Raw genomic sequence first — 18,479 nt, forward strand, 5'->3', positions numbered from 1 at the left:
AAAAGTGTCGCCGAGCGAGTGCCGCCTTGGAAATTCCAACGCGCAGAACTGCTGACATTGCGCGCTCTCTTCGGTGGCGAATAGATCTAACCAAGGCTCTCCCCACTGCTGAAAGAGACCTTGCGCCACTTCGGAGTTCAGACGCCATTCGTGATCCATCATGCACCGGCGGCTGAGTTCGTCTGCTCTGGCGTTCAGAGAGCCCGCCAGATGTTGAACCACCAGGGTGACGCCCTGGTGTTCCAGCCATGTCCAGAGGCGCAGAGCCTCCTGACAAAGGGTCCACGACCCCACCCCGCCCTGTTTGTTGCAATACCACATGGCGGTGGTGTTGTCCGTGAACACCTGCACGACACTTCCCCGGACAGAGGGAAGGAAGGCTTTCAGTGCAAGTCGGATCGCTCTCAACTCCAACAGGTTGATGTGGAGACGAGACTCCGCCTCTGATCTCCGCCTCTCCCATATGGCCTCCCCATCCCAGGAGGGACGCATCCGTCACTACGACATGCTCCGGTTGGGGAAGGGAGAGGCTTCTGCCCATGACCCAATCGCGGTCCGTGAGCCACCACTGCAACTGCTGTGCAGTGCCCTCCGAGATCAAGACATGGTCGGACAGGTTGCCGTGATGCTCGGCCCACTGAAACTTCAGGTCCCACTGCAGAGCCCGCATGCTCCGCCTGGCGTGATGCACTAGTAGGATGCAGGAGGCCATCAGCCCCAGAAGCCGCAACACTAGCCTGACCGAAACCCAGGATAGAGGCCGAAAGATGGGAATCAGGGCCTGTATATCCCGGACCCGCTGTTCCGGTGGATAGACCCGGAACTGCGCCGAATCGAGAACCGCTCCGATGAAAAGGAGCTTCTGAGAGGGACTCAGGTGTGACTTCGGCACGTTGATGGAAAACCCCAGCAAATGCAGGAGATCCGCCGTAGTCTGGAGGTGGGAGACGACTGCCTGGGGCGAGCCCGCCTTCAACAACCAGTCGTCGAGATAGGGGAAGACTGGAACCCCTGATCTGCGCAGATGAGCTGCGACCACCGCCATCACTTTCGTGAACACCCGAGGGGCACTGGTGAGGCCGAAGGGGAGCACGGTAAACTGAAAGTGCTCTTGGCCCACCGTGAACCGCAGGTAACGCCGGTGGGCCGGCAGGACGGGGATGTGGAAATAAGCGTCCTGCAAGTCCAACGCTACCATCCCGTCTCCGGGGTCTAGGGCAGCTAGAACCTGAGCCAAAGTCAACATCTTGAACCTTTCCTTCCGGAGGAAGGCATTGACGTTCCGGAGGTCCAAGATAGGGCGTAGGCCCCCTTTGCCCTTCTTGGGAACCAGAAAGTAGTGGGAATAACAACCACAACCTACTTCTGGACTCGGAACGCTCTCGACGGCCCCCTTGGCCAAGAGGGCCGAAACTTCCTCGTGGAGAAGATTCAAATGATCCCCCGAGATACGGTGGTGCTGCGGTGGCATGGCTGGAGGGGTCGTCTCGAAGGGGAGGGAGTAGCCCTTTCGGACGATTTGCAGCACCCGTGGAATGGGCCTGAAAGCTCGGACTAGGAAGGCTTTGAGGCGGATGCTGCCGGGGTGGATGTGGGCTGACCTCGTCGTCCTCCAGAACCGCCTCGGCGGAAACCACGTCCGCGCGCAGGCTGGTTCTGCGGCTGGTGGCTAGGCGCACGTGAGGAGGCACCCCTTCCTTGGCCACGAAAGGCGGAAGATTGCGACCGCGGGGCCGAGAGGCCCAAGGACTTGGCCGTAGCCCGGGAGTCCTTAAAGCGGTTCAGCGCACTGTCCGCTTTCTCGCCAAACAGGCGAGTGCCATCAAACGGCATGTCCATGAGAGTGCTCTGGACATCGCCCGAAAATGACGTGGACCGCAGCCAGGCGTGACGTCTAAGCGCCACTGTGGTAGAAATGGCCCTACCCAGCGAGTCCGTGGTGTCAAGCCTGTGAGAAGTTGGCCTGATATGTAGTGCTCACTATTCTAGTGATCACTGTGTATCATTCCAAACGACCCTTATTAATGATTGGTTGTAAGTCAACCTTATAGACCAGCTATCCTAGTAGCGTGGATACGAGCAGTCTTCGCCTAAACTCTAGAGGGCGTGTTAAGCCAGCTGTTTACCATCACATATACCCCTTGAACACCAAGTGAAAGGACACCACACAAGTTGTTATGAAAATAAAGGATATTTATTTATAACAAGACTACCCTGGCTCTTTATCAGTCAGGGAGCTAAGCACAATACAAAAGTCTTAGGAGAATACCTCTGGTTGCACAATTTACACAAATGCCCGAGGGCACGAAACCATTACACTGCAAGTGGAAGGGGAGGAGTGTAGAAAGTCTAAAGTGACTGATTCCGGAGTGATCCGATCAGTGGGACTAAACGTAAAAGGAACTGAACACTTGTAAAGCGAACCTGCGATGGAGCACCGAAATGCTCGAGTTACCTAGCCCAGAGGCTGCGGCTGTGGAAGGTTCGGCAAGATGTCGGACGTCCTCGTTGTAGTCTCAGGAGCCTGAAAGAAGAGTTGCTGGCAGGCGACCAGTGTCGATGTTCAGCGAGATCCAAACCTGGATCGGTGATGAAGGAAACCTGAAAGCAGAGGGGACTCAGTTCTCAACCGCTAGCCAGCGATCGTGGGGCACCAGGAGGGTACCGGCGGAAGTCACCTCGACCAGGTGAGTGGATGACGTCGGACTCGGCTGTTCCTCGGACCAGGAGGCGCGGCGGCGACCAGGTTGGAGGGCGAGCTGTCCCACGCAGGTGTCTGCTGTCGATGATGCTGGGCCCAGGAATGGGGCAGCGGATCTTGGCAGTGGCAAGCCCACGCGGTGGAGTCAAGATGGCGTCTGGAGTGGACCAGGAGGGTCCGTGGTACTCCTCTGTTGAAGGGGAGCAAGAGCCAGTCTGGAGCAACCAGACTAGTGATGAAACAAACGTGGTGCGTCGTGAAGAGGGCCACAAGCCGGTCGGCAAGTGGTCGAACAACGCGGTGAACAGCAAGGAGCGGAAGGGCCCCCACGCAGATCTCGGGGATGCTGGGGAGGCAGACTTCGGTGCTGGAGCTGCTCAGGGTTAGGGCTTCTCAAACCCTAGGTGCACTCACTCGAGGGTCCCTCGGTGGGCGTGCTTAGATAAGCGTCGTGCAGGTTCTGAGGATAGCCGGTCCCGCAGGTCTCGTCACACCTACGACTCTCAGCTGAGCTGATGAGGGAGGTAAAAGGTCGGAGATGGCAGGGAACTCGGGTCTCGTCGAGCTGGGCAGTCTTGATCCGTAGGAGAGACTTACAGCAAACCGCAGCGCTTAGGTGGTGCCTGCTGGTGCAGGGTGGCAACTCCTTAGCCACAAGGGAGAGTCTTCAGAAATAGTCAAGAGTTCCTTTCGTGGAAAGTAGTTCAAGATTCAGAATTATCCAATTTGGGAAGGGGACTCGCTCCTACCTTTATTCTAAGAAAAGGGGCTGGCCCGTGACTAGGTTCTACCTATGGGTGGAGCCAGGAGGGGGGTGGTTACACCCCTATCCTTTGTCCGGCTTCGCCCCAGCTCAGGGGCTGGTGTGCCCCCGAAACTGGTTTGAGCCGGGCTATGCACAGTGAGCACCGGGGTGCCACTGGCAATCACCTTCCTTTCAGCCCTGCCTACCTGGGATACACAAACCCTGTCTGGGATGGTGCTAACACCGCCCTCGACAGGAAACCCTTTGTCCAAGCTCCCCTCGCTGGAAGGTCTCCCAGCAGCAGGAGGTCAGACTTGTGTCTGGTGGCAGCATCCATTTTGTGATGCTGTGGCTTGAGTCAACTTTAACCGGGGTTCAAGGTTACTTCCATGTCGTGCCCCTCTAAAAGGGGGGAATGCTAACCCTGTCGCCAGAACTGGCGAGGGGTTCGTATTCCAATTCGTATGACACCTTACTCGACATGTGTAGGTGATGCGATGCCAGAGTTAGCAAATAACCGCGAGGATTATAATGCATTTAAAAGTAGTTGGCCCGCGTCACCATGGAACGGCTATTAGGACTTGGTTCCGCAAGCCGTCGACGGGCTCAGCTCGCGCCAGAGCACCGTCCCACATGATTCCCTGCACTCTGCCTTCAGGATTGATAAGGCCTGCCATAGGAGTGACTGATAGGAATCCATGTGTCCATTTTAGGGTTAGGTGTAGGAATACTACACCTACAGCAACGGGTGATGACACCACGTTGCCCCAGCTGTCGTGCAGCCAGTTGTGTCAGATTTGGGCGGCCATTCCAGGGGTGGCATAATACATGCTGCAGCCCCTGGTAGGCCCTGGGTACACCGATGCCCTGGATACCTGTGGTATGCTGAGACAGGGACTGACAAGGCGGCCCAGTTCCAATTGGTGGATGCACCTAATGTACATGTGTGTAATTTCGAGAGAGAACAGCTAGGCTGTGGGTCTGATTGGCAGGCCCACAGCCGGGGAAAGTCATAAACCAATGAAGCAAAAGCAAAAAATCTGGGTGATCATAGGATTGCAGACCCTACTCTCCTACAAAGCCCACAACGTATAGCATGTCGCGCGGCATCCCTCCCATCGGCCAGAGCCTGGGTAAGTCGTGTACGGACCTCCTCCGGACACAGGGGCAGCGCGTCCTCCACCGCATCCCACAGAGAGTGGGAATAATGGTCCAAGAGACAAGCGGTGTTCAAAGACCGCAGGCCCAAACTAAGGGAAGAGAACAGCTTCTTGCCAAACTGTTCTAGTCTCTTGGAATCCCGGTCCGGCGGGGCGGTCGGGAAAGAGGATTGGGAGGTGGAGGCCTGGATAACCAGGCTCTCAGGGGTAGGGTGTTGGGACAGAAAACTGGGGTCGCCCGGAGCAGGGCGGTGGCGCCTGGCGACGTTCCTGTCCACAGGGGGAACTGTGGAGGGCTTGGACCAGGTGCCCTGCAGAACGTCAATGAGGGCCTCTTTGAATTGCAGCAGAGGCTCAGTGGAGCTTGCTGCAGACTGAAGCACCTCAGTAAGGACGTTAGTCCTCACAGCCACGGCAGGCAGCTCGAGCCCAAGGGCTGCGGCCGCCTTGCGCAGCACCACAGAGAAGGCAGCGCCCTCCTCCGAAGCCACAGTCGGAGGAGAGACAAATCCAGTGTCTGGAGAGGTATCCAGGCCACTGGCCTCCCCCAGTTCATCTGCCCAGTCCTGGGACAGTTGAGTCTGAGCAGCCATAGGATCCTCGGATCCCTCCCAGTTGTCCCCATCATTTGACCCGGAGTGGGACTGAACTGGGGTACGACGTCGAGCGGCGTCGACGTCGGGGGTGGTACCAGTGTCGACGCCGGCGGAGGAGGCGTGACGAGGTTGACCGGCGTCGACGGGGACTCGAGAACGGGTCCCTCGGGCGCTTGCGGCATCGAGGCCGGAGCCGTCAACGGCGCCGGGGCCGGAGCCACCGGCAGGCAAGGCAGCCCAGTCGGGTCCGCGGGGCCCGAAGGCGCACAAGCGGGCACCGACGGCGGAGTCAGGTTCCTCATGGCCGAGAGGAAGGCACTGACTTCCGCCGGCGTCGCGTTAGTCCCAGGGACCGGAGGGTATGGGGACGGGCGCGACGGAACCACCCTGACCCTCGGCCGAGTCGCGCGACCGGCGAGGGGAGTCCGAAGAGCGATGTCGCCTCTTGGACTTCTTGGAATGCTTCGACTTACCCGAAGACTTGGATCCCGAAGACCGATGGTGACGTCGGCTGCGGCTCCGCGACCGATCCTTGGACCTCCTCCTGGACCGGGATCGAGAGGCGCGCGGAGCCGAGTGGCGAATCTCGAGAAGCTTACGGGACCGCTCCCGTCTAGCCTTCGAGGTCAGGGCCTTGCAGTCCGAACACGACTCCGCGTCGTGATCGAGGCCCAAGCAGTAAAGGCACCGGCGGTGATGGTCCGTAACCGACATCAATCGGTTACAGTCCGTACAGGCTTTAAACCCAGGCATCCTACCGGCACCGGTGTCGAGACACGATCAAAAAGGATGAAAAAAGTTAGTCAAAAATTGACTAAAGGGGTAGCTCTCCCGGATCTGCGCTTACTGGCGCGGAAAAAAGAAGAACTGACGTCAGCGCGCGAGGGCGGCGTCTAAGTACTCCGACGACGTCATCCCGGCGCACGACGCCGACGACGGACGCGGAGCCGCCGACGACGCCTAGCGACGCGCAAGGGGTATTGCTGACGAAAAATCTTCCGGATCCAGTCTGACGCTTGGGGATATTCTAAGGTGAGGAATCTAACTAACGTGTTTCTTTCAGATGGTGTCCTGCAAAGCTGTTCACAAGTGTACCTATTCAGTGTATGTTTCTCCCATCGGATAACATTACCATGTTTGAGGTTCATTCCTCAAAACTGTTATTTGACTGTAATTTTTTTAACACTGCAAAAATCTCCAACTCTGAAAGAACTTACTTGATTTCGATGATCTAGCTCTAAAATTATATAAATATATGTGTTATTTTTCTAAATTGGTCTCGGATTTCTTTTTCATTGTGTCTCTCATTTATTCACTCTGTGTGTACAACAAATGCTCAACACTCCCCTCTGATGAGCATAAGCTGCTCGCCCACACTACCACTAGAAGAGCACTTGGGATTATTAAAGTAAGACCCTGTATACCAGTAAGGATCGTCTGGACTATTTGGATGGTGTAACCCTACATTTGGTACATACACTACTTAAACAGCTAGCTTCCTACACTGTTGTCTGAGTCGGAGCCAAAAATGTGATGTAAAAACTGGGTTCTGCTGCATAGTAAAGGCAATTAGTCCGAACCAGAAGGGTTGCCAGGTGGCTGCACTCCAGTAGGATTGGAATGCAGCTTCGGCAGAGGAAGGCTCAGAGTGAGAAAACACGATGGGCTGTGGCTCCTCTGCCAGCACCATCGGGTCAGGAGTTGATGTCAAAGGAACCGGCACAGGGAGGGGCACTGACCGAAGTCAGCACTGAAACCGGTGCTGAACCTTAAGTGGGTTCAAGAGGCACCGACGGTGCCAAGGGCGAACCCGCTGGTGGAATCCCAACTGGAGCGCCTCTGAGTAACCTTGGGCCTGAAGGTACACCAGAGGGAACAAGAAGTGTGCCAAATATGCATAGCATGGCCCCCTTATAGGCCTTGGTCTGCTGTGAAGTTGCCAACGGGCCTGGAAATTCGACGTGTATCTGGATCAGATTCTGGTTCTGAATCAGCTCCTCAGTAGTTTGGAAGTTAAGGCCAGGTGGTACGTTTATGCCCTCTTAGCACCTGGAGGGTGTCAGGAAGGGGTTGATTCCCTATTGAACTTCTTGTCTTCAACTTACCAGAAGACTTTGACCGCAATGAAGATCTGGTGCGTGAACAGGACCTTCTTTTCAACTTTGACTGGTCACAGCGTGGAGTCTTCCGGTGCTTGAGAAAGTAAAGTTTTACCTTTCAGTCCTGTATAGCCGTCAAGATTCATCTGGGCACAGTCGGCACAGGTCCTGGATTTGCAAAGCACCAAATACATATCTCATAGGGATATGTCACAAGCATCTGTCTGCAACAGTCCTGTACAAGGTATAAAGCCTGTTGTCTTGGGTGTGGACATATTTCCTTTGCATATTGGTAAAACACAAAATGTTGAAAAAAAATCTCATCAAAAAGGTTAATGATCTGCATCTGAAGGAAGCTGGCTCTCTATATACTATATCAACAAGAGGTATAGTGTGCAGAGAGTCCAGTGGATATCCAAAGGCTTTACAGAGGCTAACAGATAATACTAATGCTCTCTTTTGTGTAGTGTGGGTGAGCAGTTAGGCTTATCAGAGGGTAGTGCTAAGCATTTGCTGTACTCACAGAGGCCGTAAATGAGACACACACTATGAATAAATCGGAGACAAATGTACAAAATTAATAATTGGTTACATTTATTTTGTAGGACCACAGAACTTTGTCTCAGGTAAATACGTTTTTCAACAGAAATACTTTTTAATACAAAAAGGTGCAATTCTTAGACTTCACAATGTTAAACTAGGGGAGGAAGAAAACATTCAGCATACAGGTAGATAACATCGACTTACAGTTCCGGCTTTTGGAGATTAAGGTAAGTACTGGGCAAGGTTCAAAATAGCAGAAACAGTACACCACAAGTGGCACAGGGACAGCCGGGTGCAGGGTGCAAATACAGGGTTGGGGCACAATACAAATCAATGGAGATTGCTGAAATCGGATAAAGGCTGCTTACAGGTAAGTAATAGCGGCTTGGGAGACAAGTAACCAGGGGCAGCCAAATGCAGGGTGCTAACACAGCGGTGGGCGCCCAATGCAAGTCAATAGAGAAAGTCAAATCGGAAAAGGGCTGCAGGCTCAGGCCAGGAGGCCAGTCAGGGGAACCCTACAGCTGGAGAGGTAAGCTGCGATGTTCGGGTAGGTAGACACACCTTTGGTCCTCTTCACCAAGGCTCAGGGCATACGTGTGCAGGGGTGCCTTTTGGGGTCAGTCTTCTCTGCTTTTTGGGCTCTGTGGTGTCCGATTCTTTTTAGGTCATCAGGTGGCTACCTAAATACAATATTTAGGGGCGTTTAAAGGGAGTGTCAGGTTGTAGCCAATAGGCTACTTACCTTAAGGGTGACCACCACACCCTCTAAATGCTCACCCATGAGTGGTGTGGGCATATCCTGGATCCTGGCTGGCTATTTTCCCGCAATTCAAGATGGAGGGAAGTGAAACAGGGGGTACACTTCAGCTCGGAGCACCTTAGTGGTGGCACACACCTCCTGTCCTCACTATTTTTCCTTACCAAAAGGTGGGGCATGAACGGGGGCAGGCAACTCCACTAGTTGAGGTTACCAGTGGTCGCATAACAAAGGACGGGAAGTCTTTAAGGCTTGCCGCCCTACTATGCTGTACCTGCAGGGGGAGGTGTGAAGCACCTCAGCTCAGAGCAGGCTTTGTTTCTGACCCACAAGAGCACAAGGCTCTCACCTCAAGGGGTCAGCAACATTTCTAGAGGTGGCCGGCTGGTGGGGACCAGTCAGGCACACACTAGTGGGTTGGTAGGTTTCAGGGGACACATTCTAGGGGTGCTCTGTGTGCAATATTTAATACATCTGGTCCTGGAATCAGTGCAGTTTTAATACAACAAGATGTTTGGTACCAAACATCCCATAATTCAGTGAAACCAATATGGAGCTGGGGAACTCGTAATGATGAGTGACCAACTCATGTACTCCCTATGGCTTCCCTGCTTACTTACAATAACTAGGAATCAACATGGATACTGCAGGGGCATATCTGAGATATAGTGCACCCTGCCTTAGGACTACAAGGCCTGCTATAGGGGCGACTTACCGATATCCCATGAAGTGTCTGCGGGCATGGCACTCGGGGATGTGTGACCACATTTTTTTTTATTGCGGATATACTCTAAAGCAGTGCACACTTAGTTCAAGTGACCACTGGAACTTGGCCTCGCTGTTGACACAGGAATGTGCGCCATGTCGACTCTTCAGTTTGGTCTACACCAAGGCAAGCAGTCTGCAATGGCAGAATGCAGGCCTTGGTGAGAGGACTCTAGGGAGGTACTATTTGTGCTGCAGACCTTGGGGTCCCTCTTCAGTGCCAATGCCCTGGGTGCCAGGGGTACCATCTACTTGGGACTCACAAGGGCCACTGAAGTTGTGCCAATTGGGAAACAAAAGGTATCGTTTAGGGAAAGAGCTCTGGAATAGGGGTCCTGTTTGGAGGGACCCTGTTCACTTCCAGGCGAAGTTACGTCATTTTCCTGGCAAAAAGTAGGGGCTAACCATGTCCAAAAGAGGCACTTTCCTACAATGGCCTACAAAGAAAAGAACTAATGCCAGCATGCATTTGCAGCACTTAGATGTGGATCCATCCATCACTTCTGGAATGGAACAACATTTGTGCGGAGCTACACAATGCCACCTACCAGCGTACAGGAGCACTGCTTTTAATTTTATGGATCCAGTCTTATACCTGGGAATATTAACAAGGTGAGGAATCTGCTGTTATAAGTATCCATCAGAAAATCCTTTAGTTTGGTTTGATTTGGCATTATTTGTGGGAAGATATATCATTTTTTTAGTATCCTCTGCCATGTATAAGGGCAATGCAGGCATAATAGCAAAATCCTCACACATCCTTAATAATAAATAGTCAATGGAAAAAGGAGTTTCAAATTGAGAGACAAGACTTGATTAACTTTTACTCCCAATACTGTTCTCTATATTCACAGAAACCCTTGCAGCATCATCAATAACTAATCAGTTTATTCCCAGGGACATCCTTCCTGAAAGTGAAATTATATGATGATGACATACTACTCATAACATCTGTTCCACAAACAGTAAAAATAATAATGGAAACTCTTGAGTAGCTTGAGGAGTTTCCGGCTCATAGATTTAATATGCTCAAAACTGAACTGATAAGATGGAATATACCGAAAGAGACTTTAAGGCAATTGTCAACAATATTAAAGGGCACTGAACAAGTTCAATTTCTCGGGGTACACATCTACAGAAAAACTGAGGGTATATATCGTTAGTTTATCAATAAATCGGTGGAGATTGAAAAATAACATGATTTAGCAATCTTCATTGTTGTTAATAATAATATAAAGATGGCTATTTGTATAAATTGCTACTTTTATTTTCAACTACCAACATATATTGCATATTATTTTGAGCATGCCAGAACAATAGCTTTGTCTGGCAGAATAATGTTCCTAGGATTTTAAGGAAAAAGCTGTAACAAGATATTGAGGAAGCAAGACATAAAAGTGCGGAATTTAAAACTATAATTGGGATTGCTCGTTTACAAGCTATTCCTGTTTTATAAGCACCCCAAAGACGAAACAAAGATCAGTTTTTTTAAATCAAGGGTCATACATCTGAGATCCCTAAAAGCATTGTTTACTGAGTTGACTAGCACAAATTAAAAATAAATTGTGTAAGATTCAGGACATATTTGTAACGCCCTGAACGTCTCAGGATCGTTTAACAGACACGACAATGAGGACGCAACCACTTGTGAAGGGTTAGTTCTTTTAATGAAGGCAAATAAAATACAAAGAACAAACAAAAGTTATAGTCACTGGAATCCTCCAGGCTAAGTACGTTACCAGCCCACAGCACGGATGGTCCTAACCGTCCTCTGCATATACGCCGATCCCGGCGTATGCCAACAGAGGGCAGAAATGAAATGGCCGACAATGCCAATCGGTAGGCTGTGAGGGGCACGAAGAGTGTTGGGGAGAATCGAGGAGTCAGGGAAACACCCAGCCGGGGTCTCTACCTGAAGGGAGCAGCCGCTCAACCTCTTCCTCAGACTGCACCGGGACGCGGAGTCACCTCCTGGTGATGCGTCACCGATACCCCAATCACAAGCAAGAAGACTGAACCGAGAGCAGCCGCTCGATCGATCCTGTGGACTTCCGAGTCTGTAACGCGGCAAACACCTCCTGGTGTGCGTTACAGCTGGCAGTCCCTGTGTCTCTGGTCGGGCTGGGAGTTACGACTCCAACCAGCAAAAGCGCCACTGCGCTTGGACTCAGCCGAGTCAAAAAGCGAAGCTCAATGGTTGACCGGTAGAGCTTCCGGGTCCTTCACAGGTGACGATGGGGCAAGACACGGCCCAGGGAGTACCGACTCGACCTACCTCCGTTCTTGCCTTACTGGAGCACCACTCCGGAACACTGCTCTTCACGAAGCAGGTACGTCGGTGTAAACACAATATCCGACAGCCTTGTACCTCCCGGTTCCTCCCTTTATAGGGCGTGTTTCCCTTGAGTTATGTAACAGCTCTCCTGTTTACATAAGGGCGTGTTTCCCTTGAGTTATGTAACAGCTCTCCTGTTTACATAAGGGCGTTTCCCTTGAGTTATGTAACAGCTCTCCTGTTTACATAAGGGCGTGTTTCCCTTGAGTTATGTAACAGCTCTCCTGTTTACATAAGGGCGTGTTTCCCTTGAGTTATGTAACAGCTCTCCTGTTTACATAACCTCTCAATCGCTAAGCATCCTGGGAGATGTAGTCCGTTTTCGCTGGTTACCGTTTTCCTCCCCTCGTATGACAGGAATTCTTGACAATATTGGTGGGCAACTCGGAATTTTAAAAATATCCAATATTTAATTTTTATACTGCACTTGGGGACAATCAAGATATTCAGCTGATGCATGTTTCCTCAGAATCAACAATGCCAAACATTATCAACATACTAAAGATGTGGTGGATGAATCAGGAAGGATTAAGCAGTTTGAACATGTACAACTGTAAATAAGGACATTTTAAGTATTACAAGTTAAAGGCAAATTATTTGAATATAAATGAAATAGATAATTTCTCAGACTAGCATTTCAAAAAAGCAATATATTGCTCTGTATATCATCCTTATAAATAACAGCTCACAGTTATGGACTAGCATATTTAAATAAAGACATCTCCTTTAGATATAAAACTGTCACCTGGACTAGATCTCATTGACAACCCCTTTCATCATTTTTATAATGCACTTAATAAAGGCTCTAAAATATATCGAGAAGCATAACACAGCTGGGCCAAATGTCTAGATTTATATGTGGACCATGTGTACATGTCATATATGGGCCCAATAATAAACATATTTTGTTAGCAAATAGCAAAATGTTTACCTAACATTGTAGAAGAAGAGACACGATGTGACTAAATTTTATAGTGATGTTTGTACTGGGCTAGCAGTTTACTAATTCACCAGCATTTATTGGCATTGCAGCAGGCAGTGGGTCAATTAATACCTGCATAATTGTTAAGAGGTCCTGAAACTCTAATATTTGTGGTACAGTTCAGACAAAAAATATGTTTATGTGCAAAAAAAATGCATTTGAATATAAAAACCAAGCTAAACGAAAATAAAATTGTAATTATATAATCTCTCTCTTAAAGACTTGATATTTTGTGTTTTGGTTTTAGGGCCAAAATCATCAGACAATAACTAACCCAGTGTACATGTCTTTACTAACCTGATATGTAGCATGTAGGTACCAATCACTAAATAATATGTGATTCCTGGAGCTCTTTACCAACTGACTCTGGTTAATCTACAAATATTTGTCAATTCTTTTAGCTGTCTTGTGGATTTCTTAGATTGTTTTATGTCAAAGGGTCACAGAGAGTCTCAAGAAGGATGTCTAGAGAGAAGGTACACTGAGGTCTTTATGGTGAACTAAGGAACACTGTGGGGTCGGAATCTTGCTTTTTACTTTGGCAATATAAAGACCTTAAAACAATTAAAGACAGAATCTACAGTCACTCCAGATCCCATCTCTTTGGAAGTGTGGTCAAACAGAAATGGCTGTCACATCCAGATTTTGTCTGTGGAATCAGATACCCATTACAAATAGCAAAACGTCTTTGAGATAATAACAAACAATTGTAGATTTAAAATAAAACATAAAGGGACTTGTGGTTTCCAAATCACATACTTCTTACCTGCTCAACATCAACTGCGATCCACTTTTCTTTCCCCTCCTCGGCTACTTCCAATCTATATTGACTTCTATTTGCTATCATAAAAAATGGTGTAAAAATTACAATCCTTGTGAGATTAAAACTGCTGGCAGTTATGCCGACACCAACCTGTGAGAAAAAGGCATTGCTTAATGTTACCATTCCCAGTCTTCCACACAGACAGTTAAACTTTCATGGTCTAATAAGGAGTTTTGAGTTTAGGAAAAAAGTTCTTACTTGGTATTCCATCTTATAGCCTTTACATTTAACAGCGCCATGAGTGCCAACAGTATCAAGAGAAAACTGATCTGATAGTTCACTATCTGACACCATTAGTTGCACCTGCAAAAAAAACAAAAAAACACAATGTATCAAGCATCTATGTGAATTCAATGCTATTTAATGTATTAGTAGATTTCAGATCCAATCAGACTTCTTTGTAAATAAGTCTTATCACGTGATCCTTGGTATGTCTGAACGTAATCATCAAATATCATTGAGTGCAAATAAGTAACCAACAGAAACAACCATTAAAAAGAAACACAACAATTAGGCATGCTAGAAACATCTGGAGTACAATATTATTTACATTTCAAAAGAAAGCAAAATTCACATTGTATCAGTTTCAAGGCACAATGCATGAAGTAAAGTTGAAAGACTAGAAGCATCATTTATAAAACCATACTTTCACATTGCATGGTATTCAATATTGTACTTGGTCTTTTAACTTTTGTTAAGTAATTTCATTAGCACAATCAATTACCATCATTACAAAAAAGTGAATAAAGCCATTGAAAAGTTTCCTGTTATGGACTTCATTACAAGAACTAAAATGGTGTTAATTACACTGAGAAAGGAGATAAATACTATTAAACGCTAATGTATAAGTTACTTACCTTCGGTAACGATGTACCTGGTAAAGACGATTCTAGCCGCAGATTCCTTAACGTAGAATTATCCCCAGGCGTGAGACTGGACCCTGAAAACTTTCCTGCCCAGCATCTATGCGCGCCGGGGGCGGTGCCACGCCACTCCGCCCGACGTCCTCCGCGGGCATGACGTCAGCGAGGTAACTTAAGCCCCACCCCGGTGCGCTGACTTCAGTTTGCTTCGGAGAACTTTTCCGCGCCACAACGCGGAGCCATCACAACAAAACTGAGGAGAGCATGGGAACAGTGTGCGAAAAAACCAGAGGAACAAAATAGAGAGGCACAAAAGGTGAGAAACATCACCAGGTGGCACCAAGGCACCAGAAGGCGATAACAGCAGCCCAGAGCAGGAAAAGAGCATAGCACCACTGTGAGGAACAACTGTGCAAGCCAAGGCAAAAGCACCAGGTGGCAGTAAAGCACCAGAAGGTCAGAGCAGCGAAGCCAGAGCAAGAACAGCGCAAAGAACCACTCCGTGGAACCACCTTACAAGCCAAGGCGAGAGCCATCCCGGAGGCACCAGCACGGGAAAGCACTGTGACAGAAGAGAGAGAGAGAGAGAGAGAGAGAGAGAGAGGTCTGCAACCACAAGAGAAGGGCCACAAGCCCGGAACAGAGGAACAACAGCAATCCATCCCCAGACTACATTGCCAGGGATGGCCATACCTCCTGAAAGGAGTAGTAGGTCAAAGGACAGGTAATCCATCCGCAGACTATATCGCCAAGGAGGGCCATAACCTCTGAAATGAGTAGGAGGGCAAAGGGCAGGTAAAAGAACCCCCAACGAAGAAGACCAGGTGGGGATCAGAAACTCTAACAACAGAGGAAAAGAGCAAAAGTAGGCCCTCACGCTGGAAAGAAATCAGCTGGAGGAATGCATGTCCGGAAGAAAACGAAGAGGACACCAACAGAAGACAAGCCACCCAGAGGGAGGTGACTGCAGAAACCCAAGCAGAGGGTCCTCGTGTGGAAATTTAGCTCGCAAACTGAACATTATCTGCGCCATCTTGCCCCTCCCCAGCACCACGCACAAGCGAACGCACGGCCGCCATTTTAGGCACCCCACTCTCTCCCCGCTCACTCTCGACCGCCAGCGCTTTCCCCTGGCGCTGCAAGCATCCCCCGCGCGCTGGCCACCCCCGCTCTCTCATACAGGCCATAAACCCTCTCCTTCTGCGCGACCCTGCTACGGAACCACTTCCGACCGACAACCCATACATGGTCATGCCTCTCCTTTGATAACCCCCTTCCTCTGCGCCCCATTGTCTGAACTGGTCCCAGGCCATCGCCTAGCCCTGCGGATGCAGTTTATTGCCCCTACTGTAAGGGAAACACCCCACATCAAAGGGATTACAGTAGAATCAAAGCCCCTACCCCCTGAGACCCGGCCGGTTGCACACACCCCCGGGAATTAGCGGAATTCCCTGCTGCGCGATAGCCATCTCCCACTGCGGGTAGGGTGGGAACTTCTACTGTATCTATGTGTGGGATCGGATCTGAGCCGGGGCTTCAGGGGATGTTCTTTCAGGCATCAAGGGAATCTCAAGAATATACTGTGTGTAATAAAGCAATAAACCAGTGTATAAGAGACCAGGTCTCAGAGATGCAGTTAGAGCACCTCGTGACGATACCTTGCTGTCTGATCTGATGTGTTCTGCTCCGACGGAATAAAACTTTGTTTCCTGCCTTCCAGTCTCCGGCGCCTGCCTCTTTTATTGGTAAATTATCGAGTGGTATGAGAGGCGATTACCGCCGGGCAAATACTTGAAAGATTATCGACTGAAACTGCCGCTACCATTTAACAATTGGCGTCCCAAACGTGGGGCCCATCAGCGACACGTGGATCCAGTGGGAGAGGTCCCGACGACAGAGTGAACGACTGCAACGATCGGGAGAGCTCCTGCCCAATAGACCCTCGTCTGGCAGCCGATCATCCGAACTTCACTGGTTCCGAGCAGACCTCTCTCGAGTGATCTACGGTCCTGACTGGGAACCATCAGGAGTGCCGCGGCAAATACGGAGAATAGAGGACGATCGGGCGCTGGAGGCGGAAGACGAGAAACTGTCCACGCGGTCCGGGTAAGGTCGTGAAATACGACAAAAGTGCGAAATAATTGATTGATTGTTTGAATACTAGTATTGCTCATTGATTGTTCTCTTTGAGATATTCGCTGTCTACAAACGGGGAGGAGTAGAAATACTCTCTCTCTCTCCCTTTGCAGATAGTGAAGGGTAGGTAACGCAGACTTTTGTCCCCATTGAAACCAGTCGTGCCTATCTTTATCTCCCCATTGATTGATTGATTGATTGTCCGAACACTAGTTGTTCGATATTGGTTCCTTGGAGGTATTCTCTGCTTACAAATAACGAGGAATAGAGATATTCTGTCTAGTCTTTGCAAGCAGTGAAAAGATAGGTAGTGCTGACTTTTGTCCCCGTTGAAACCCGTCATGCCTATCTTCTCCCCACTGATTGGTAGTTGGTTCTGCCCGGACCGCTTATTAGAGGTGAACCACCCGGCTCCACTGGAAGGCACCCCTAATAAGGACATGTTCACTAAATATGGACTAGTCGCCGTAGCTTATAGCAAGCTGTGGCATAAATATACCAAGAAGGACCCCGAAAGTCAGTGGCCACTGATGGGATCCTTCGACGACCACAAGATAGAAGCGCTAGAAGTAGCTCTGCGTAGCAATAAGACGACGCCTACTATGCTTGACAGTATTGGCATGTGGCGCAAAGAAGCGACGCAACGGAAAAAGAGGGAAGAAGTAAAAGCAGAAAAGGAATTACGAAAGGCAGCTCACCTTGCCGCTAGAAAGTTAGAAGAAGACATAAAGGAGAGAAGGGAAACTAAACTAAGACAGGAGCCCGAAACCTCAGGCCAGTACGCTGTTAGGACCCCTTCTTTGCTCTACCCTGAGTTGTCCTCCAAGCAGCGAACGAATGACGAATTACTGTTAGGTCCCCCGATCATTTACATGCCCCCTCCGTATGCACCCTCCCAATCAGTAGTGCAACACCCACAACCCCCGAACACGAGCGAAAGCAGTACAGGGGCCTCGGCCCTCACGGCCTCCGCGCCGGCTGAGCCTCTTGTACTGAACCCAATGTCGACTACAACGCTAGATGACCATGAGAGGGGAAAGAAAGAGTCCACCAGAATGAATCGATTAACTAAGGATGAACGAACAGGAATCGACAAGATAGTAAAGGCACTGGTAGGATCCTTTTTGACCTTACAAAAACTAAAATAACGCTAGGAGTTAGCCCTTTGTGGGACATATGAAACCAAGGGAAGGAGTCAAGCTCACGGTCGAGACGACCACGAGGTAGCCCGACTCCATTACTCTCGCTACCTAAACATGTCTGCCCTACTGCCCACCCCGCCCAATAAGCATGACAAAATCCCGCACAAACGGAAGCCTGCTGACACCCACCATCGACGTCACCGAACTAGGGCTAGATCGCGCACAATTGGGCTATGTTATTTTTCCGATTGCACAGTCACCTCCTTGTGCTCGTCATCAGACTACAAATATGTACAAACACTCCAACGAAGTAATGTAGTTATAACATTTTAATAACTTATAGGATATAACAAACACACCAACAGGGTAAACAGGTTAAAACACGTTTTAAAACAACTATTTACATGACAGTCTGCTGCAACCTCCATCCCAAAGCCTTAACGTCCACGTGACACCGTCCTCGCCTCTCCTTCCTCGAAATTGCAACATTGGCCTGTTTTGGGCGGTCCCTCTTAGTTGACTTTGGGCAATAAAAGCCATGCAAAAATCCATTGCCATCAGTGGCGAGCGATTGTGCGAATAGGCCGGAGGCTATACGAAGCGCCGAAGTTCTGGCAACACCAAGGCGGAGCCCGCCACGCTGTGCGGGCCTTTCCGCTTTCTCTTCTTCTTTCTTTAATGAGGGCTGGTGCCCTGGCGGGGGGAAGCGACGCGGACGGGCCTCCCCCACCTCCCCAGGTGGAGGCTTGCAGGGCACCCCAACCGTCTTTGACTCTCCGGCCAGCTAAGCTGCACCCAACCGTCTTTGACTCTCCGGCCAGCTAAGCTG

General features: G+C 49.7%; 1 protein-coding gene across 3 annotated transcripts in view; it reads right to left on the minus strand.

Moving 5' to 3' along the window:
* VPS13A (vacuolar protein sorting 13 homolog A) overlaps positions 1–18,479 on the minus strand; it is a 2,314,464-nt gene that overhangs the window by 961,976 nt on the left and 1,334,009 nt on the right. For all 3 annotated transcript variants that reach the window (XM_085633365.1, XM_085633382.1, XM_085633374.1), the window contains 2 exons: positions 13,708–13,812; positions 13,453–13,599 (listed from right to left, as the gene is read on the minus strand). In XM_085633365.1, coding sequence (XP_085489491.1) covers positions 13,453–13,599; positions 13,708–13,812 — 252 coding nt within the window. The remainder of the gene's footprint in view (positions 1–13,452; positions 13,600–13,707; positions 13,813–18,479) is intronic.

Source organism: Triturus cristatus, chromosome 2_1, assembly GCF_964204655.1.
Source record: "Triturus cristatus chromosome 2_1, aTriCri1.1, whole genome shotgun sequence".
In the NCBI taxonomy this organism is placed as follows: Eukaryota; Metazoa; Chordata; class Amphibia; order Caudata; family Salamandridae; genus Triturus; species Triturus cristatus.